Source organism: Crassostrea angulata, chromosome 2, assembly GCF_025612915.1.
Source record: "Crassostrea angulata isolate pt1a10 chromosome 2, ASM2561291v2, whole genome shotgun sequence".
In the NCBI taxonomy this organism is placed as follows: Eukaryota; Metazoa; Mollusca; class Bivalvia; order Ostreida; family Ostreidae; genus Magallana; species Magallana angulata.
In genome coordinates, this window is record NC_069112.1 from 10122351 (window position 1) to 10145467 (window position 23117).

Sequence of the window (23117 nt, forward strand, 5' to 3'; positions counted from 1 at the left end):
TAATGCTCAATAGATTTCCGACTATATATGTATATGTATACTTCTTGTTTCATGTATTTACTGCTGCAATAATATTTCTGACCACATAAACCATAAGTACATGAGTAGTGGCCCCTGTGTACTGACAGCATGAACTGCGAGTACTGGAGTAGTGGCCCCTGTGTACTGACCTGCTCCAAGCATGACGCTGGGATTACTGGTGTTGGTACAGCTTGTGATGGCTGCTATGACGACGGAACCATGTGACAGGACATACTCCTGGTTGTCGAAGACGATGGGGACCTTGGTCGATTGTTTGTCGGGGGGGATGGCAAAGCCCTGTAAAGAGACACCGTTACTAGTACATGTATTTCATATCATACTTTGATACTGAGGTTAGAAATGTCTTGAAACTCATACAACGCAAACTGAGAAGTCTCATCTTGTTGTTGAGATATACCACCTTGAACCCTATCATGTTGCTGAGATATATCTTACCTTGAACCCTCTCTTGTTGAGATTAATATCACCTTGAACCCTACCTTGTTGAGAGATATCTCACCTTAAACCTTATCTTGTTGTTGAGATATATCTTAACCTTGAACCCTGTTATGTTGTTGAGATATATCTCACCTTGAGCCCTACCTTGTTGAGATATCTTACCTTGAACCCTATCTTGTTGAGATGTATCTCACCTTAAACCCTACCTTGTTGAGATGTATCTCACCTTGAACCCTATCTTGTTGTTGAGACAGGTGTTGAAGTCCACCTTCATCTCAGACACGGGGACTTTGTCGTGCGGACGCTTGGGTCCTGAGCAGCAGGAAGTGACCGTACTGAGGTCCAGCTCTACCACCTACAGAATTAAGGAGGCTCATTACTGAAACACTATTCCTATCTCTTTTTCTAAAGAGTGAAAAACCTTCAAAACAAATTGTTTCCATTTTAGTATGATAAAGCTTTTGCTAACAAAACAAAAGAAGTTGCCATAACAAGACCAAACTATGCAATTTAGATTTATTTAATGTGATCTGTCATTTTTATTGCATATTAAATTTTACAATTGTTGAAAACCCTTTGAACATTTTTCTATTGATATTTGATAGATAAAACAAAGATTTTCTCTGGCAAAAATTTTTTGAAAAAAAAAATCTACAAGCAGAATTATTTTATTACCACTTATTTCATAGTTTTGTTTTAAATTTTAAACTGGCAAGTCAATCCATATTAAAAATACTATGGTGGAACACATTGAAACCAAACTGAAAATGTTTTGGAGCCCAAGTTAAGAATCAACACCCTATACCTGGGAAAACACTGGATCCTCCTGGGGATCGTTGTAGTTTCTGAACAGTCGAATTTCCCTCAAGAATTTTTCCACAAACTTTATCCTTTCCTCTGATCGTCCTGCAGCAAAACAAAATTCATAAATTGTCTCTCAATGCAGAAAATAGAATATTCTGTAAATACCATATTACTATATTTTATTTTTATTTGATAAAATCAATTCATGATTTCTCAAGAAGGAGTTAAAAGACATTAAAACTATCTCATAACCTTTATCGTTCTGATTTACTTTAAATTAAAATTGAAAGTACTTTTAAACAAATGTTTATTTTGCATTTTATGATATACAATATTCATAAATTCTTATTAAACAATTTTATCATAATATATTATATTATATCATTAAAAAGGGCATTCATTCTTCAAAATGCATTAGCAAAATTCCAGATTTTATTGATCCTATATAATTTGGCTGTACATATTTCTTGAGCCCCAAAATACCAAGCAGTACTCACCTGTTTGTCGGAGGTACTCCAGACTTTTCTCGTCCACAGGGAAGAACCCAACAGTGGCTCCATACTCGGGGCACATATTGGAAATGGTGGCCCGGTCAGCGATGGAGAGTTGGGAAACCCCCGGGCCGAAAAACTCCACAAACTTCCCCACCACCCCGATCTGTCGCAGGTGCTACAATAAGACAGTTAGTAATGTTAGCTCATTCACAAAATAATGATAAAACAGGTGCTACCGAACATAGAGAGAACAAGAGGCCCATGGGCCACATCGCTCACCTGAGGAACAAGAGGTATGATAAAATCAGCTCAATGGAGTTATAATACAAACTATCTGGACAATGTACAATAATTCATGTAAATCCTGTATAAATTAGATCCATTTTCCCCTGGATATTCTTATGTTTATAATCATTAGTCCCTTTTCTAACAGGATGATTTTATAGTCATATCATATGTTGAGTATTGCAGATCTAAAAAAGATCCCTAACAATAGTTTATATATGGGATATAAACGTACATCAAACTCTGAACCTTCTCGTGAGGCCAAAGAATTGTCCTGGGGCCAAAGTCTTAACAATTACATGTATAAAGAATCATCTGGCTGATTAGTTTTTGAGAAGATTTTTAAAGATTTACCCTATATATTCCTTTGTTAAACTTTGACCCCCCCATTGTGGCCCCACCCTACCCCTGGGGATCATTATTTTCACAACTTTGAATCTACACTACCTGAGGATGCTTTCACACAAGTTTCAGCTTTCCTGGCTGATTAGTTTCTGAGAAGAAGATTTTTAAAGAATAACTCTGTTTATTCATATGTAAAACATTGACCTCCCATTGTGGCCCAAACCTACCCCCAGGGGTCATGATTTTCACAAATTTGAATCTACACTACCTGAGTATGCTTCCACACAAGTTTTAGCTTTCCTGGCTAATTAGTTTCTGAGAAGAAGATTTACTGTATATAATCACATGTTAAACTTCGATCCCCCATTGTGGCCCCAACCTACCCCCAGGGGTCATGATTTTCACAACTTTGAATCTACACTACCTGAGGATGCTTCCACACAAGTTCCAGCTTTGCCGGCGAATTAGTTTCTGAGAAGAAGATTTTTAAAGATTTACTGTATATATTCCTATGTTAAACTTTGATCCCCCATTGTGGCCCCACCCTACCCCCGGGGGTCATGATTTTCACAACTTTAAAATGTACACTACCTGAGGATGCATCCACACAAGTCTCAGCTTTCCTGTCTGATTATTTTCTGAGAAGAAGATTTTTAAAGATTTACTGTATATATTCCTATGTAAAACGTCGATCCCCTATTGTGGCCCCTCCCTACCCTCGGGGGTCATGATTTTCACAAATTTGAATCTTCACTACCTAAGGATGCATCCACACAAGTGTCAGCTTTCCTGGCCGATTAGTTTCTGAGAAGAAGATTTTTAAAGATTTACTTTTTATATTCTTATGTTAAACTTCGACCCTCCATTGTGGCCCCACCCTACCCCCAGGGGTCATGATTTTCACATCTTTGAATCTACACTACCTGAAGATGCTTCCACACAAGTTTCAGCTTTCCTGGCCGATTAGTTTCTGAGAAGAAGATTTCTTAAGAGTTACTCTATATATTCATGTTAAACTTCGACCCCCCATTGTGGTCCCATCCTCAGGTGAGCTAAAAAGGTTAAGTTTACAATTCAATAAGTGGGTTTCTGGAAGAACAGATTTTGAAAATTTTCGTAATAAATATTGACTATTTTTTATACTTTTTTAATCTTTAGCTTTTAAGATCTGTGTACAAACATAGAATTGTGAGCAAATCTCTGTATCTTGCTTATAATTCGAAGCTTAACACTCAAATATGGTTAGTAAATAGAAATTGTAAACAACATGCACTACATGTATAACAAATAAAGAAAACAATTTATTTTTTCGAAATGAATCATATATATATACATGGATATACCTACATATTTCCGTAAGCGATATTAAACTCTATTTAAACTGAATAAACTAGAGAAAATGCCGAGCATCTCAACAAAACCTATAGCATTAATCTACCATTACGCAAAAGATAATGCCGAATTACCGATAGAATGAATTGTATTTCAGTACCCCTACATCAGACTTTGCTTAATATGCGCAGGTAAACAGTTAACGTAACTGTTTGATTTACCGAAGTCTCTGATTGATTTGATACGAAAAATCACGAAATACAGACGATAGTTTCCAGGTTACAAAGCATAAATAATGAAAACGAAACGAAAATCAGAACAAGCTAACACCAACGTCATGTGTGAAAACTGTCAACGCATTGAAATATTTAGCCTCAATTTACTTCACAAAATCGGCACCAATATATTTTTCATGTTTCAAAACTTCCCTTCATACGCTAACTGTTGCACAACAAGCAAATTCATAGTCAGATCGACCCTTTTTCGTATAATGTCATGGCTGCTTTAAACAAAGAACCTCGTTTTAGAAGTATGGAGTACGAGTCTTGGTAAAATGGGTAATGCAAACCCGGGCCGTGGCAAAATAAATGCCAGGGCAGATCGGCAATTGTCAATTCCAAATACCCATTATTTTGCAGCAATATCTACAGCGAATACAAATATACTAGTCCATCAAATATCCTGAAATTTTAATGAGATTGGCAGATTAATAACTGCCAATCTTTTGTTTTGTCTAGGCCAAGTCTTGCCTACCCATTTTACCGGATGCCGAGCCCGATTGAAATACGCCTTTCCTTTATTATTATTTTCGTAATAACTTCGATTTGAAACAAAATTACCACTTAATTTTTGCAATTTATATTTTCCTTCCCATAAGGATAATTTATGCTAAACTACGTTGAATTTGCCTCGGTAGTTCTTGAGAAGAAGATTTTTAAAAATGCACCCCCCTTTTTCTACAGTTTCAAGGTTTTCTCCGCTTTGAATACAGATCGGACTTTAATTTTTGCAATTTATATTCGCCCTTCCATAAGGATGCTTTGTGCCAAATTTGGTTGAAATTGGATAAGCAGTTTTAGAGAAGAAGTGCAAAATGTAAAAAGTTTACAGACGGACAGACGGACAGACGGACGGACACACATTAGGCTATTTATTGGGTTCGTCAAGTCCAAGTTCTGTTGGATATTGCTTATTGGATATGAAAAAGGCGTACATACGAGAGTGTAGTTTTTGGGTTGTAACTGTTTTAATCTAATTGGGTAAATATATTTAAGTGTCCACATTTATTGAATTTATTTTTTATTTTTCTTTATTCATTCCAAATTAATGCTTGTTTTATTGTTTGTAGGTATATTGTGACAAAACTGCAAATGTTTTGTGTGAGGCAAACTATTTTTTTGTGAAGTTGTTTTGCTAAGATAAAAAAATATTATTTCCTTCTACAATTTACCTTAAAGTGCTTCCTACTGAAAAGCATGTTATTCATTACAAGAAAACAAAGCAAGTCTTATGATAAAGTCCCATTCATATTTGATACAAACAAGTAGCCAACAGGTATTCTACTCCTGTCCAGCTTCTCTTGGTTACCTGTATCCTATCAATGTAAATACAACCCAACAAGAATTAGAAACCTGTCCAACTCTTCTTGATTACTTATTTTCCTTAAATGGAATGCAACCTAATAAATATTGGACACCTGTCCAAATCCTCCTGGCTATCTTTCTTTCTTAACTGGAATACGACCCAATGAAAATCGGACACCTGTCCAAATCCTCTTGGTTACCTGTCTTCCTTCAATGGAATACAAACCAATAGAAATAAGAAACCTGTCCAAATCCTCTTGGTTACTTTTTCTTCCTTTACTGGAATACAACCAAATAAAAGTTGGACACCTGTCTAAATCTTCTTGGTTACCTTTCTTCCTTTACTGGAATATAACCCAACAAAAGTCGGACACCTGTCCAAATCTTCTTGGTTACCTTTCTTCCTTTACTAGAATACAACCCAATAAAAGTTGGACACTTGTCCAAATCTTCTTGGTTACCTTTCTTCCTTTACTAGAATACAACCCAATAAAAGTTGGACACTTGTCCAAATCTTCTTGGTTACCTTTCTTCCTTTACTAGAATACAACCCAATAAAAGTTGGACACTTGTCCAAATCTTCTTGGTTACCTTTCTTCCTTTACTGGAATATAACCCAACAAAAGTCGGACACTTGTCCAAATCCTCTTGGTTACCTTTCTTCCTTTAATACTAGAATACAACCCAATAAAAGTTGGACACTTGTCCAAATCCTCTTGGTTACCTTTCTTCCTTTACTGGAATATAACCCACTAAAAGTTGGACACCTGTCCAAATCCTCTTGGTTACCTTCCTTCCTTAACTATAATACAACTCAACAAGAATTGGACACGGTCCAAATCCTCTAGGTAACCTATTTTTCTCTAATTGAAATACAACCCAACAAGATCTGGACACCTGGCTCTCCAAATCCTCTTTGTTACCTATCTTCCTTAACTGATATATAACTTAACAGATATTTGGAACATCTGTCGGCATTTTTCTTCAATATCTGTTCTCCTGCATTAGAATACAACCCAATCAGTAGAGGGCATTTATATAGCCCTTGTTTTGTACTGAAGATTCCTAATTAAATACGAGGAATTTATAACCACATTGAATCACAAGAAGCAAATCTCACGAGATTTTAACATTTCGTTTTTATTTTTCAAAAAAAAATTGGCATTCATAAGCATTATAAGCATTAAATAAATAGTTCAAATATTTTTTGAACACTACATATCTGGTCTAGAAACCTTTACAAATATCAATTTATGATAGGTCAAGGTACATGTACCATCATTTTGCAACTACCTGGCTGTTATGCAAATGACAATTTAGCAATTAACAATTTTTCTAAGCATGGATCTTAAATAATTGCAACATGGCCACAGTTCAAGAAAATTCAAGCAATATAATGAAAATATTTTGTCCACAAACCTTCAATTCATCTACCACAAAGTATATGTAATTACCAAACTAAGAGGTGTCAACTTTCTTTTGTTTTTATCTTCAAAACACAGAAAGATAATAATCTAGGCTTTGATACAAAGATATATTTATGACAAAGGGCAAACGGTGTCTTAAATAAATCAAGTCCTTAGTTACAAAAATTGGCAATCAGTCCTTTAATAAAAGAAGTTCTCATCAAATGAAGAAAATCCATGAAAATACTACAAATAATTTTATACTACCATACTGCTAAATAAATTGCAATCTTGCAATAATTTGACTTGATCAAACAAAATTCTCATCAAATGTCCAATAAAATGAAAATGTACTTTTGAATGATAACATTCTCAAACTGATTACATCCTTTCTAAAAAGATACAATGCATGTCTTTCTCACAATAAAAGAAATTACAATTGATTCAATTTCAGTGAAAAGTATGGTAAACAGTGATGAAAATGAAAAAAAATTGTCTCAAAACTAAAAAAATAAAAATTCACTGTAATAAGAGCAAGGAGGAAGATGAAAACAAACATCCTTACATTATTAAGTTTTGCTGTAGGTTTTAGATCCAAAAACTGTCAAGGTGGTTTTATTTTTTATTTTTTTTTTTTTTGGGGGGGGGGGGGGGGGGGCAGACTCCACACTTTCTTCTTTAGAGTTTCCCATAGCTTATTATATTAGCTCTGCTTTCCTCTATCCACATATTGCAAGTTATTCTTCCTGGAGTGGTGTTCGAGATCAGACATTCTCTGAAATATTCCTTAACCTCCTCCAGTTCAGCCTCCGTCCATTTCATTCATGCTGCAATGAAACAAATTTGTACGTCACATAAAATATGTTAATTAAATAAAGATAGAAAATAAAATAACTCAAATCATATCTTAACAAGGACTGAAACACACACTTGGCCTCATTTACAATTAATTACTTTGCACACAAAGTTTGACTGATAATATCCTGCTTGGATGGAGTTTGAAATTAGAAAAGTTAATTGAAATAATAGATTAACTCAAATCAGTCATGTGGTATGATATGAAGAAAAAAAATATTTACTAGATTAGGAGGTTTTCTTTCCTCGAAGTGATGTATCCTCTTATTCATCTTCCTGTATGTCTTCTTCTTCTATCACTACAAGAAAGTTTTATTCAATTAATTGCAACTGAAAAGTGCTTTTTTCCCAATTTATCAAATTCCAGAAACCAAATTTTCAAACACCTTTACAACAAACGGTTTACATCTAACTGTTCATCAAAGGAATATAATTATGATGGTGTAAACAAGGAAGCAGTAAAAAAATGTTCATTACAATTTTTATCCTTTGTCTGCATTCACACTGAAATATTGAGAAAATTAAATACAGGAATCCATTTCTCAAAATTTTTGAAATAGCAAATTAATGTGCTTTTCACTTGAAGATAACATGCATTAAGATGTTTCTAAGAAAAGAAAAAAAGCACAAAAAATATTACATACACTTACTTTTTTCCGTCAAGGAACATGCTCCTGGCCACCAAACACCCCCATCCAGGAGAAGAGCTACAGCATCTCCTGAAATACAAGGAAATCGATTAAAAAAAATTTCATAAGGCTTGATCATTGTGTCATGCTTCTGCTTAAATTCAAGCCAAGGTTACATTCACTATTTATTTGATGTACACCTGTCAGTGTTCTAACCATAGAAACCAAACTTCTTGTTTCTTTATGGCCATTTAATCTAGAGTTTAAAATGCAAACACACAAATACACATGAATTTACAAGTGTAAGATACCAACAATCATAGCAGCTTGGTCCTCACAACACGCTACCGCCATGTTCTATACCTTCAATTTACTACAGAAAGTAAAATATTTAATGTGGCACGTATCATTATATGCTCTTACCTTAAAATTAGCACATCTTTTGTTCTCTTGGTAGTTGATCCACCTGTGCATAATAAAAATGCAAATATATCTCTATATTTATACTTTTAATGGACTTACTGATTCACGATATCCAACAAAAAAATTGGACAAGCGATTTATTAATATTATTCTACCCAACAATGTATTCATCGTCAAAAATATACAAGATGTTAGCATAGTATAAAAATTTATAATCCACATTTACGATTTCTCACTTTCATAAATAATATAGTTTTTAATATATAGCCTGGTATAGTGTTAAATCTAGGATTTGAAAAGGGCATGTTAAATAATGGTGAAAAGGGCACTTTTCTCTGCGGTAAATATTATAACACCTTGAAAGAGGCACCTTTTTTTGCGGTAATATTATAAATCATTAATCCTTGGAAACAAGCGTATTTTAAGGAAAATTTTGCATCGTAATCAAATGTGACCTCAAGATCTGTAATGAAACAATATTATTGTACAAAAAATGATTTGCTTTTGCATTCACATATTAAGTGTTATTCAATATTTTTTTTTCATTTTTTTTCTCTCTTAAATTGATTTACATTTATTTTCATCCCTTAGAACAGTCTGACTAGTTTTAAAGTATAATGCATTAAAAATTCTTTATTTCATTTAGGCTATATGTAAACTTGAACACATCTGTATCCAGTAATGAATCATAGGACATGTATAATGTAGACAATATTCTCTTTTGAGAAGTAGACAGGCATAGCATGAGTGTAGACTATGCCTGTCCACTTTTCAATCAAAAGAAAATAAGTAGACAACTGATGGCAAAATTATTAAACCCTTTTTACCACAGAAATTTGGATATTGAAATTGTTATTTTAGGCTTTTTAAAAATCAAGTGGCATTAAAATCTGCAAAACAATATTGCAATCTTTTATTATGAATTAAGTTTCTGCATTCTTCAAGAAGTGTAGTTACGTTTTTTGGGAAACAGAGAAAATTCTGGTTAATCTGACGATAGCTTAAAAGCTTAGAAAAGAATAGGAAAACTTCACATCTAGTTTTTTATTAAAATGTTTCTTTAGTCAAATCATGGTTTTAGATGCCTCGGTGTTGAAATTTCAAATTATCTCCATAAAATATATTCTTTTGTGTTAATTCTATTTTTTAGATAACCCTACGATGTCTCAGTGTTAATCTAACTTGTACAATTAGCCTACTAATTTCAAAGAGATAATACAGTTGTTATTTATCAAATTATTGCATCAGTAATTAGGTGTCAAATCACCAATTTAACAGGACAGCTGTGTATACCCCCTCAGCTTGGGCCTCTCTATAGTGTTTAACTGTATTGTCTATTGTCTCAGGTCACTCGTGCGTGAAGTCCAGCAAGTTCGGGTTTAACTTTGCAAAAAACAGAGGCTAGGACAATGGTGGTTTTGAATTGAATTTACTTTCAATAAAAAGGGCATCCGCTATTCAATGTATGTTAAGACGATCAAGACAGAGGAAATTCGAAATACACATAAGTCCTTTTATTACTATAATTATCCGAATGTAGTTCAAAATTGATTAATAAAGTAAAATATCCTTATGTTTGACAAAATGTATCAAAGCAAGACTTATTTTTAAAGTGTGAATAAATCAAGAAACTTACTTTTTGGATCTTGACCTCGTGCTCACTATGCCTTGCAGACGCCATTGTTGTTGTGTGTGACATCAAACGCTTGAAAGAACAAGATTAACGGAGGTTGCTTTTCGGAACTCTCGGGAGTTACTATGACCGCAGCTTAGCAAAATTTAGTGTTCCGAAAGTATGATATAGAAGTGAATACATGGTGCGTCCATAGAAGCAACTTTTTCAGACACTTTATTGGACAAGTCGCAGTGTCCAAGTTTTGTTGGGTACTAACTTTCATGTACCCAATTAAGGCATTTTAAGTAGATTAAGCGACACTTCCTCTTGGGTATACCCAATAAGAAAAAAGTACCCAATTAGTACCAATTAAGTATAAAAAGAACCCAATACATGCACTCTCGTAAACACGGACGGACGGACAGACGGACAGACGGACGACGGACAAAATGTGATCAGAATAGCTCACTTGAGCTTTCAGCTCAGGTGAGCTAAAAAGCCATCAACTTTATACATGTGATATAGAGTACCGTAGCTGTGACTGAGTACAACTGAAAATCCAGAACACCAAATTTTAATTTTTTTTTTCAGTTAACATCTGTTCCCAAAAGTAAAATAGAGATATTAAAATCTACAAATTGTGTTTCACTTGATTTTATGCAGATATTAATTCCTTACATTTAATAAAATACATCTAAAAAATAATTAAAGGAATCTACAGTATTCTGTACAACTTAATTGTTTTCAGTGGGGTGCTAATTTTTTTCTTATGTCACAGCAGCATCTCAAACAGAAGAATTTAAATTAAAATGTACTTAAATCATCCTTCATTAATTCTGAAATTGCAAGAAATAAATCTACCTTTTTGTAATGAAAAATAAAACATTCACCACCAAAAAATGAAAAAATCATATGGCATATATAAATATTATGCTTAATTTTTACAGAAATAAATTTTCCCCAGGTTACAACAAGTATCCACTAGCTTGTAGCCTCTAACTATAATATTTCAAACGGAACAGTTAGGCATCCAATTAACAAACAGCTAGGGGGTTACCTTGGTTACGGTGAGGACGACATCTGTAGAGGTCACCAGTTGGTCGACCTTCCCGGTCAGTTTGTAACCTACGACCTCCGGCAGCACCATGGAGATAGCCTGACCCAGCATCACTGCCTCAGCCTCGATACCACCTACACCTACATAGCAAGAGGGATAACTCACATGATATATGTAAAATACCCAGTGTTCAATGTAAATCTTATTTATATAGCAGAAAAATTAATAAACGTAAAATACCTAACAGTGGTAATAATGATGTAACAAAAAAAATTGTTTTCAAATGCATTATATGACAGATGAATGGTTACATTTCCTTCTCTTACAATACAAACACGCTTATAATGAAGTGCAAGGGTCAGGCGATTTTAATTCGTTATAAGGATAATTCATTATATCCGTCGTTTACAACATGTAAGAAAGTCACGGAAATGAAAATCAACATAACCCTGTTTTACTGTATTATTTTCCATATATATATATATACAGTAAAACTCTTTAGTACGAACACGGATATTACAAATTCATGGATATAGCGAAGTCATCTTGGATCCCTAGCTATGTAAATTTAATGAATTTCTTATAGGTTATAACGAATTACGGATATAACGAAGTAATTTCTTAGGTCCCAGTGACTTCGTTATTACCGAGTTTTGCTGTACCACTCTCCATCACAAACTGTGACAAACAAACCACCAACATGAAATACTTATCTCAAATTAATCAAATACATTATATTAGTATATCATCACTCTCTCTCTCTCTCTCTCTCTCTCTCTCTCTCTCTCTCTCTCTGAGATATAAATATCCTTGTTGAGTACTTACCCCATCCCACCACCCCGAGTCCATTGATCATGGTGGTGTGAGAGTCGGTGCCCACCAGACTGTCGGGGTAGAGGAGACCCCCGTCATTGAAGACGACCCGCGCCAGGTACTCCAGGTTGACCTGATGGACTATGCCTGACCCCGGGGGGACGATCAGCATGTTCTTCAGGGCAGTGGCTCCCCACTATAATAAAACAGTGTAAAATGAGAAAAAGAAAGATGCCTGACCCCAGGAGGAAAGATCAGCACATTCTTCTGGGCAGCCGCTGCCCCCAATACAATAGTTAGAATGTAAAATATAAGAGAGAGAGAGAGAGAGAGAACAAAAGAGACAGAGTGAGACAGAGAGACAGATGCCTGACCCTAGTGGAGTTGATCAAGCCTATTGCCCAATTATAAATAATCAAAGTTTGATTGACTTCATCTCAAACTATGTACATCTTGATGGGGCAATTACAAAATAAGCTCTAATTAAAACTACATTTTCAATATATCATAGCAAAGTCATATGTATCCTTTATGATTCCCTCATATTGTCTATAAATTGTTTACATGTTACAGACTAGAATTAAAATAGAAATAATACTGTAGATTCCTTATTTTACGCGAGTATTTTATTCCACGATTCAACGATTTACCATCAAATTGGGAGAACATAAAATCATGAATGCCAAAATTTCATCATAGTTTCATGTAAATTACATGTCTCCCAAAATTAAAAGCGAGATTTTAGAATTCACGAGACGGGCTTCTCGCGATTTTACGCGGATATTAATTCCTCGCGTTTAATTAGGAATTTACAGTATCAATTACAAAATGTACAGTACCTTAAGGAATACAAATCTCTCCTTGTTCCTCTCAAACTCCAGTTCTTGGTTCTGCTCCAGAGCATCAGCACTGGAATAACAATAAATACATGTACAATTATAGACAAACATTCCAAGTCATGCAGCTGTGTCGTAGTGGAAGGACAACATTTTCAATTATATTCCACCATACAGAGAAAAACTGTACCACAAGGAGAGAGTATATCATAATCTATTCAGATTTTGTAAAAATGAAGAAAGGGTTCAGTCGAGGCAGAGTTAAATGCTTCAGGCAGTGTGCGGGTTTGAGTAGAGATTGCATTTTCACATCAAAAGCAATGTGACAGTCATGACCACATTCCTTCAGCGGTAGATTTAATTTTGATGTCCGTTTTACTTTTTACAATTTTCAAATTCTTTTTTCCTAAATTTGCTCCTGAATTACTGGTTAACTATAAAGTATTTTTGAAATTTGTGGAGTACCTGTTACAGTTCATAAAATAATCAAAACCATTGATCACTACTTTCCCCACTGTTCAAAATTCACTCTTTGTAAGGAATCTACCCATAATCCATGCAAATACAAAACAAATAAAACTGAAATGAAATTAATGTTAATTAAAAACAGTTATCACAGATCATGTATAAAACGCTAGCATTACTCAGTTTTCTACACTTACCAAACACAAACCAAGCTTTGTATGTTAAGTGTGTACATTACTGGTACCTATTTAATATTTAAAAAAATATATTTTTTAACTTGAAAGCTGAGCTGAGAAAGAGAGACAGATAGACAGACAGACAAAGAGAGAGCAACATGTGTACATGCAAGAAATATAAATTTATTTGTTAAAGTTGTTTTTTTTTTTTTCGTCTTTCAAACTTCAGTCTTCAATCGATTTACTTAGCCATGTTTACAGGAATTTTTTAACAATATATTATCATACATGTACTCTTTTTAAAGTTGACAAAACAAGGAATCATCAAAAAATTCAAAACTGAAATGAAACACAAAACACAAAGAAAACAGAGAAAAACATATGTAAACAAATCAAAAGTGCAGAGAACTGAGCATGCGAAGCCTGTGGTCAAATATATCAAAATAGACTACCAACCCCTGCGTCTTCCGCTTGTGGAAGGGACAGATTTGATCGGAGATAGGAGAGCGAGGGTCAACGCACAGGTTACAGGATGACCTCTGTGACCCCTTAACCTCTGAACTTTGACCTCCTCCAGGGTTGGGAGAATATTTCAATATACTGAAACAGAAGTACAGGACAGAGGTTACATGTGTGTGGAGGGTTTCTAATGCACCATCAAGTCTCGTGTAGAAGTGGGAAAAAGGGTTAAAATCAGAGGAAGCTCATGAAAGAATGGAGAAAAAAAGGACAGTGTATCTGAATGGAGTAAAGTGGGCATTTAGAATAAAAAAATTCATCAATCATAATCTATTTTTTGTTTGTTTGTTCAAGAAAGTTTTACATTTTAGAAACTGGTTTCCATTTTTTCCCACTAAACACATGACTGATGGTGTAGAAGGAAGACAAGTGCAGAATATTCATCTGACTCCATTAATACACCTGATCACAACATGTTCTTAAATACTCAAATACTCAGTTCATGAGATATAATTAATGATATTTTCAAACTTCCTTCAATATTTCAATTTTCCCCTAAATGTTTCAAAAGCTTTAGATCAAATGTCTGAGGTTAATTTTGATGGTTTTTTAGCGTCTATATATAATGAATCTGCTGACGTATAACCTGAGTGTGGGTTATATAAAATAAACTAGCCACTCATTACCACGTGTGCTACTGTGTGGTATTCAGGGTTACATAAGAACAGTGTCGATTATGTAGAACTAACCCCGTAAAAATCCTGGTGTCATGGCACCAAAATACATGGTGCTATAACAAGTCTTTAAGGACCACCTTCTTTACCTTCTAGACACATCCACCTGGATAGAGTGATCTATCACCAGGTCGGCCGGACAGATGGGGTTGATTTTCTCTGGATCTCCCCCGAGTCGTTTGACAGCATCTCTCATGGCAGCGAAATCTACTACCGCTGGCACACCACTGCAAGAAACAACACAACATATATATGATTTTAAATTTCATTTTATACATGATTTTAAATTTCATTTAATGATAAAATCTTCATTCATTCAAAAAGTTCAACAGTACCATGATAAATCAAATTAAAGTATTTGACTGTTTTATTTTAATTGTAAAGATCAAGCATAAATTTATGTTAAGATTTTATATTCTATCAATTTAATAGTGTGCCTCGATTTAAAAATCATCTTTTAAAGTGGGAGCCTCCAATTCCCTCATCCATTACCACATTCTGATTTCCTGACTCAATCATATTTGAAAAAACAATTGCATGAGATAGAGGTTGAAAAATGAGCATTTAAAGCATGTTCCAACATCCTTATTAACCCCAATAAATGATCATAACTTTAAAATTAAATGTCGTGAGGAAGGCAATTTAAGGCAAATGACCACCTCCTGAAGTGAAGCCCTGTAGTATGACAGGGCCCAGATTGAATAGAATCTCCACAGTCTGTCCCTGGTACCTCTCCCAGTTAAATTAATTAGGACTTACGTGAAGTCCTGTAGGATGACGCCGGCTTGTTTGATTGGAGTCACTACACCCTGTCCCTGGTACTTCTACCAGTTAAAACAATGAAGACTTACGTGAAGTCCTGTAGGAAAACTTACGTGAAGTCCTGTAGGATGACGCGGGCTGGTTTGAACGGAATCTCCACACTCTGACTCTGGTTCTTCTCCCAGTTCAGGATGTTCTCCACGTCTTTCTTCTGGACCTGGAACTCATCACAGTTCCGGATGGCAGACTCCAGAACCACCCGGATAGAGTAGGGCAACTTATCTACATTTAAAAGACAACAAATATTGGATAGAGTAAGGCAGCTTTTCTAGGAATCAGATGTCGAACTGAATGAAATGAAAAATAACTTAATTTTTGTTATATATTGCTTTGCGGTATACAAAACATAAAATGCGGTATTATTAAGATATATGATGCCCAGGGTTCTCTCTAAAAATTGAAGTAGAAGGAAGAAATAAAAAAGAAGGGGGCTCTGGGGGTTTTGCTTATAGCTAGACTGTGTTGAAATGCAGTAATAGCCAGGTAATTAAGGCATTATAGGTGGGGGAATTCCCTGCCTCCCGGGTCTTAGAGACAACCCTGTATGCCTGTATAACCATGATAAACCTGTATCTATATGTTTAAACATGTTTAATAGTTGAAATGCAAATGATAGACATCATTTTACTGTCAACATAGTATAATGAGTATTATGGACTGGTATTTTCTCTGAAGGCATATTTACAATGAAGTAAATAATCTAATTTTTGGGGCAATACATCAAGAACGATGATGCAATGCAGGGCTTCGCCTGTCCACACAGGAACCGCTGTTCAAACCTTACCATATCTGGCGTCCTTTAGTTCCGCGAGGTTAAAGAAGCTGTAGGTCTTCCCATCTATCTCCGTCGTTTTCTTGATGCCCTCAAATGGGTTGGAAGATCCTTGTAAATAAATAATATGTATCCATGAACATAAGGTCTTAGTATAGTGTGCAGTGCTGACAAAACACACAAACTAAAGGTGGTACAGGACATCTAGCTGTCAATATTAATATTGGATAATAGTACATCATAATTTAAATACTTTCACCTATTTAGAATTTTCAAATTTTACAATATTTAACCAAAAATCAATTTTTTAAAATTCATGGAAAGGTAAAAAGTTTAAAATCTACTGAAGGGTTCAACTCATGATTTACAGAATGATTCGTAGTGAACCCTCTAACCCACTGTGCTATGCTGTAAGGTGACAAAACTGGGAATGAAACTATTTAAAATCACACTTGATTTTACTGTAGTTTATTTCAATAAATAATATGTCACAACATAGAGTTGTCCCATACCACCTTAAAGGCTGGAAAATGCCATACATATGTACAGTCATTTTTCAAATTTCCTTTTGTGTTACCAGTTAATACAATCATGTATAACTAGAAAGTATTAATAAGAAAATATACACAAAAATTAAACCAACGCTGTACTAAGAAAGGATGTTCAATTCCATCATCAAGCAACAGAACAATGAACACAAGCACCGCTGTTTACAGTAGCCATGGTAACCGATGATACATCAACCCAGACACGTCTGACTGCTTTCAACTTCATAAGTTTCATCTCTGGACCCAGGATCCTTGAACCACAGATCCAGTTATTTTGGCAATGATATAATTTTAGCTCTCTTGTGCTCACTTTCAAAACGCAAAAAAATGTGATAGATATGCAGGAAATATATCCCTATCATTGGATATTACATCTGTTTAAATAAGTGGCATAAACAGAGTTTTTATATGTTTAAGCTCTTAATGATGCCCCAGTTTTTATCTTTATTCTGCAAAGCAGAATTAAAACTGTATGCAACCCTGAAATAAAATACATGTATGCATGCAGACAGAATTTTTAAATTAATAAATCAATGCAGCAATAAACATATGTTTCATAGCAATCAATCAGAAAAACACATTTATCTTGATCTCTGTAGCAACTAAAGTCAACATGTGACAGTAGAAACCTCACTATCAAGATAATAATCTGAAAGTCGATCAGCTACATATACTACCTGCTGGCAACATCACTTTAAACATGTATAAGGAATGCTAACATCTTTGTTAATTGCCTCTTGCAAATTCATATTTCCATTAGCGTCAATTAATTTAAAATGAAACAAGCATTCTGAGAGTATTGCATAAGCAATACACGCCCCCTACCGGTAACCCCTTTGATTGAGAATGACAAAAGTTTGAGACCCTGTATATTAAATTTCCCCTATCATAAATGTAGTAATTGTAAAGTATGAAATTATGAAAAATGATTATAACTAGAAATGTCATAATGGGACTAATACCCCCGCTAGGCTAATTTCAAATGGGACATATAATTGAATTGATTAATAAAGGTTTAGAACACATACAAAAAAAAATTTCTAGAATTGTAAAAAAAAAAAATTTAGTTAACAAAGAAAAAAATTAAATTTAAAATTGTTAGAATTTCACTGTAAATACATATCTATAACAGTAATACATTTACAAATGTATGTATTTGATGATATATTTTTTTAATTTAATTGATTTAAAGAAAAACCAACAAAATGACAATAATCCCTCCCTTTGCAGTGAATAGAAATACCGGTAGCCAAGCAATGCTCTTCTGTTGATAAAACTTTCAATATCTTTCTAATAAGAGTCTTGACAGATGCAATTAGTTGTTTCAAATTTTCCTCACTTTCTCCTATGGCACAATGGAACTCCATATCAGAAAATTGATCCCATAGGACTATGATTTTCTTTGATGAACTTGTTAAATTTAATAAACTCCCAAAACATTACCATAATTACCATACTATGTAAAAATATGTAAAAAAAAAGAAAATTTAATATTACAAACAATTTTAAAATTGCCAAAACACTACAATCATATCAGTAATTTTGAATTTCATTTAAATTAATGCCCAATAGGGTCACTTCATCAATTTACTTGACAAATAAATTTAAACAACCTCTAAAAATAGTTTAACTTCTTTATTAATAATTATATTATATATTTCATTATAATGATAGACCTTTTGGTTTACATGAAACAGTTTTAAAATAGCCCCAAAACCATCACCCATTTTACAGATTATCAATTTCCCCTAAACACATGCTCCATCTGAACCATGGCTCAGATAATGGCTCCCTTGGGACAAATGAATTCAGCCACACTTGTCTTTGATGTTCTTATTAGCTCCTAAGAATTTATCATTGACAAACAAAAACTTTGCATTGTCAGTTGATAGAATATTTAAAAAAAATTTTCTTTTTATTAATTAAGACATAAAGACAAAAAACTCCATCTGGATGTATTTATATAAATATATTTTAGAGTGTTTTCTATTAATTAATTAATAAAATCTGTAAGGATTACCTCCCCTACTTTACAACATTAGTGTACAATATATAGAATAAGGAAAATGAAAGCTGTCATAAAATCATTAAATCTTGTCTGATCTTAAAAAAAATTGCAGGTGCACATCTTCAGATGGTGTTCAACATATGTAAAAATTTTCAAACTGTTCCATGCAGTAATAAAAAATTCTATAGGGGGGACAAAGTTGCGTCTACAGACAGACGGACGGACAGACAGACGGACAGGGTGAAACCAATATACCCCCCTAAACTTCGTTTGCGGGGGTATAATTAACAGCAAACAATCTCAGAAATCCATTAAAAAAAGTACAAATTTGAAGCAAAGCAAACACAGAAGTCTAGTCTATTATTCAACAGCCCAAACCCGATAATGAACCCGATTGTAATAATAATAATGATAAAACCCTGCCGTTAAAATTTATACAATACTTGACACCATTTTACAGAACTTATTTGTTTGTTATTAGAAATGATAAATGTAATAAAACAAATAATGCATGATATTATTTATTATTTTACTGACCACATAATGTCCTCGTTCATTTAGTACACACCGAGCCCGATAACGAACCCGATCATTAAAAAATTTGGAGTGAAAAAAAATTAAATTTCTGGAAATTGTGTTGACTAGACGCTACAAAAGTATAAACTTGGTCTGCTGTTTGATATTTTGAAGCTGCTTAGCAAGTTTCACATCATTCGTCAAACGCATGCAGAAAAAAACAACGGAAAACTGAAGTGGGACAGACAGACGGACGGACAGACAGACAGACGGACTGACGGACGCAGAGGAAAGCTATTAATAGTCCCCTCCGGTGAAACCGGTAGGGGACTAATAATAACAAAAACATAAGACTTCTATTTAAAATGTTTAAATGTAACTAACTATTTTTATCTGACGGTTTGCTAAAATAGCAACAGCTTTCTAAAAGTGCTGTGACCACAATAATCATCAAGAGTGTTGAAGACTTTTTGGTTAGGTCACATAACCGTGATAACATGCATAAAATTAATTTTTAAATTCTCATCCTTGCCCGCCCCTCTCAAATTGTCTCATCTTTGTTTTTGAATTAAAAAAACAAAAACAAAAGAAAAACAAGTATACAGCTAGGGAGAATCATGACATGTTATGTTGTGAGAGAAAATGCATTATTTACTAAGTAGGTATATATACATGTAATTGTCATTTGAGGAGGGTATTGTGGAAAATTAAAGCATATATATATACACAAATAGCTTAGATCAGAGTAAATATGACAAAAGTATTTATCTTTTTAAAACCACTTTGAATTCATAATATCTTTTTTATCCCTATGCCAAAGTTCTACATGTTCTAGTGGTAGTTATTTGGTGTTTAAAGTCAAGTAATTCAGCTTCGTTTGATTACGACAACTTCTTTGTCAGCCATACATTATGAGCAAAACTAGCCACGTCAATTCCGTCAGATCATGCAACTTTTATCCGGATGGATCAGTCCCATATTTCGACCACGTTAACAATGTCGCATTTAAAAACTATGTCGGTTTTTAGTTTGATTAATGATTGACTGCAACTGCTATGAACCTGTATCTAATACCAAAAAAAAACTGAATTGCATTGTCAAAAATTTTGGTTCTGTTTAACTGTCCGTGTGGATGGTCAAAGTGCAAGTGTCATTACGCAAGAATAAAAAAGTGTGAGAAAATATTGATTTTCATTTGGATTTATCCGACCAGTGGAAGCAAACAAAAGAAATCTATGTCAGGCTTACAGAAGTTGTAGTTCGGAGCCCTAACCAGAGACATGAGGTACAGACACAACGAATATAAGCAGAAAGTTTTAGATACTGTACCTTCGGTCGCCATTTTCCAGCTAGCGGAAGTCACGCACACAAAAAAGTATAATAAGTCGTACCACAATATATTCCATCTGCCGCATCAATATAACTTTAATTTTTCTATTTTATTGAAGCTTTTAGTAATAGGTATGTTTTGTTTAAGGGTGTTGTTTACTCAGGGTTTGGGTTCTCAAATTCGGATTGTTATAAAGTTCACTGTAATGAGTAAAATTTGTTCTAAACAAAAAAAGTATTAATAAAATGAATTATTATTGACAAAACATTTGATATTTTTACTTTACTACGTAATTAGGCTCAAACAAAAATAGACTTTTAGTCAAACAGAGGAAATTCGGACTAAATTTTGCAGATTTTGTTTTCCTCTAAAACATTTTTGGCAGTACTCTAATATTGAAAGTTAAGATTTTATATTTTAGTCTATATTATTTTTCATATTTTCTGCTGGTTTTACCTCACTTATTCATTAAAATAATTGTATGGCACGAATTGCGAAAATATTAAAAAATGCTTAAAAACGATAAAAGACACCATATCTCAAAATTTTGATCATTGACCTCATATAAATTTTATGCCAACAGAATAAGGTCAATATAAGTAGTTCAATGCTATAAGTGTTTTTGTATTATCATCATTCAATTTTTTGTAAACTTAGATCAAAAATGGGTAGGAATTTGAAAACTGATAGAGGAAATTCGGACTGGAATATTTTTTCAAATTGTAGCTGAAATCTTAATGTTTTGTACCTATTTAGTGCCACTGCCATTCATAAAATGTATTACACTTTTTAAAGTGCTTTATTTTTTGAAATATATTTACAATTAAGAAAATTTCAATTGTAGTGTAAAATTTTATGGGATTTTTCTTGATTTTTCAAAAAATATTCAATGGCCATTTACTCAAAAAGTAGGTCATTGACCTACTTTTTTGAAAGTGAAAAATAACACTACAATCAAAGGTCTATAACATACAATAGATGGGGTTTCATTATCATCAGTGGAATTTTTCATCATTCTGAGTAAATGTCATCCTTAAGCATTTATTTTTTTGGCTTTCTTTTTTTTTCTTTCTTTCTTTTTTTTTCTTTTCTTTTTTTTTTTTGGGGGGGGGGTGTGGTGTTGTGTAAATTTAAATGCCTTTCGTGATCATCGAGGGGTGGGGGCTTTTTCTGTCAACTCGCAAGAAACTTTTCTCTCAAAAACTGAATTGCCATAGAGTACCAGTATCCACTGACCCCAAAGCACCTTGCGTTTTGTCTCCAGGACAGTTTCAACAATGACTTTTGTTTAACATGTTGTGCGTGATTAGCTATCTGCCTGCGCCAGGCAGAATAGCCCCCTCCTATTTTTTGAATTGAAAAACAATTCAACTATTAATCATTTTGGGTTTTTTTTCTATTCTTATCAAGAGTTGTTTTTTTGGATGAGTCTGCCCCTATTCCTTTATACTTTCAAAAACGACACTATATATATGTGCCTGCATAAAAAAACATTCTAGACAAATGCAGGCTGTCAAATGTATGGTAAGACAAACTATTAACCAAAGGTAAAGAGAACATTTTTTACAAAAAATGGCATAATGATATTCAGGAATCGACTTAGAGGGGATAGACAGAAAATTTATAAAACAAGTTCTTAATGTGAACGCTACTTATTTTTATTACTCGGTAAATTAAGAGAAAATATTAGTAAAATTTAGAACTACAAATCATCACCTTCCTGTGGAAGTAGGAAGGTGGAGTAGTGTTCAAAGGAGTGAACGTTATCAGGGGCAGATACAGGATTTGTAGTTGGGGGGGGGGGTGGATAAAATTATTGAGGCAGGGGGTCTGGGGGCCGCCTTGAGGCCCCCTGTGGGTCCAGGGTTTTCGTGTATTTTGAAGGTAAAAGTTTTATTTTTTTAGTTATGTACACTTTACACAAAAGCCTATAACATGTATATAACAATTTGACACATATTGTTACTTATACCTAATACACGTATTGGATTAAAAACAAAATATTTTAGGTTACGGTATCCGACCCCCTATTAGCTGTTAGAAATATCTGATGCATCAAATCTTCAATATTCTTATATCAAAATAGTCTATTTACCTAGAAAAAAATTCAAAAAATATACAGTAATTAATTAATGATAGCACATGTATACACCATCTGGTTTTAAATATAATTATATATTTACCTTCGACCAGCTTTTAAATAATCAGAAATTTTTGCTTGCATCGCAATAGGGAAATGACAGCGCAGTCTACACTTGAAACTAAACTGCCGGTATTTCCAGTCGATTCTTGGTCGAAGCCCCAAGTTCAGGGCCCTGGGGAATTTGATG

The 23117-nt window shown here is 33.9% G+C and overlaps 1 protein-coding gene and 1 long non-coding RNA gene across 4 annotated transcripts in view; both read right to left on the bottom strand.

The window, feature by feature from the left end:
• LOC128172970 (cytoplasmic aconitate hydratase-like) overlaps positions 1-20839 on the bottom strand; it is a 30033-nt gene extending 9194 nt beyond the window's left edge. Inside the window, exons 1-12 of one of the 3 annotated variants that reach the window (XM_052838709.1) lie at positions 20787-20839; positions 16398-16496; positions 15667-15835; positions 14881-15018; positions 14055-14198; positions 12961-13030; positions 12134-12317; positions 11309-11448; positions 1782-1953; positions 1286-1386; positions 707-835; positions 171-318 (exon numbers count right to left, since the gene is read on the bottom strand). In XM_052838709.1, the coding sequence (XP_052694669.1) occupies positions 171-318; positions 707-835; positions 1286-1386; positions 1782-1953; positions 11309-11448; positions 12134-12317; positions 12961-13030; positions 14055-14198; positions 14881-15018; positions 15667-15835; positions 16398-16496; positions 20787-20799 (1507 nt within the window). In that variant the 5' untranslated portion in view covers positions 20800-20839. Of the gene's footprint in view, positions 1-170; positions 319-706; positions 836-1285; positions 1387-1781; positions 1954-11308; positions 11449-12133; positions 12318-12960; positions 13031-14054; positions 14199-14880; positions 15019-15550; positions 15579-15666; positions 15836-16397; positions 16497-20786 lie in introns of those variants that run through there. The other 2 variants (XM_052838710.1, XM_052838711.1) reach the window with 2 other exon arrangements.
• LOC128173041 (uncharacterized) lies at positions 7378-10665 on the bottom strand. Its single transcript, XR_008242398.1, has 5 exons — positions 10273-10665; positions 8637-8679; positions 8235-8303; positions 7809-7883; positions 7378-7556 (listed from the first exon to the last, which is right to left on the bottom strand). It is a non-coding gene; the product is annotated as an uncharacterized LOC128173041 (long non-coding RNA).
• Positions 20840-23117: the final 2278 nt, after the last annotated feature.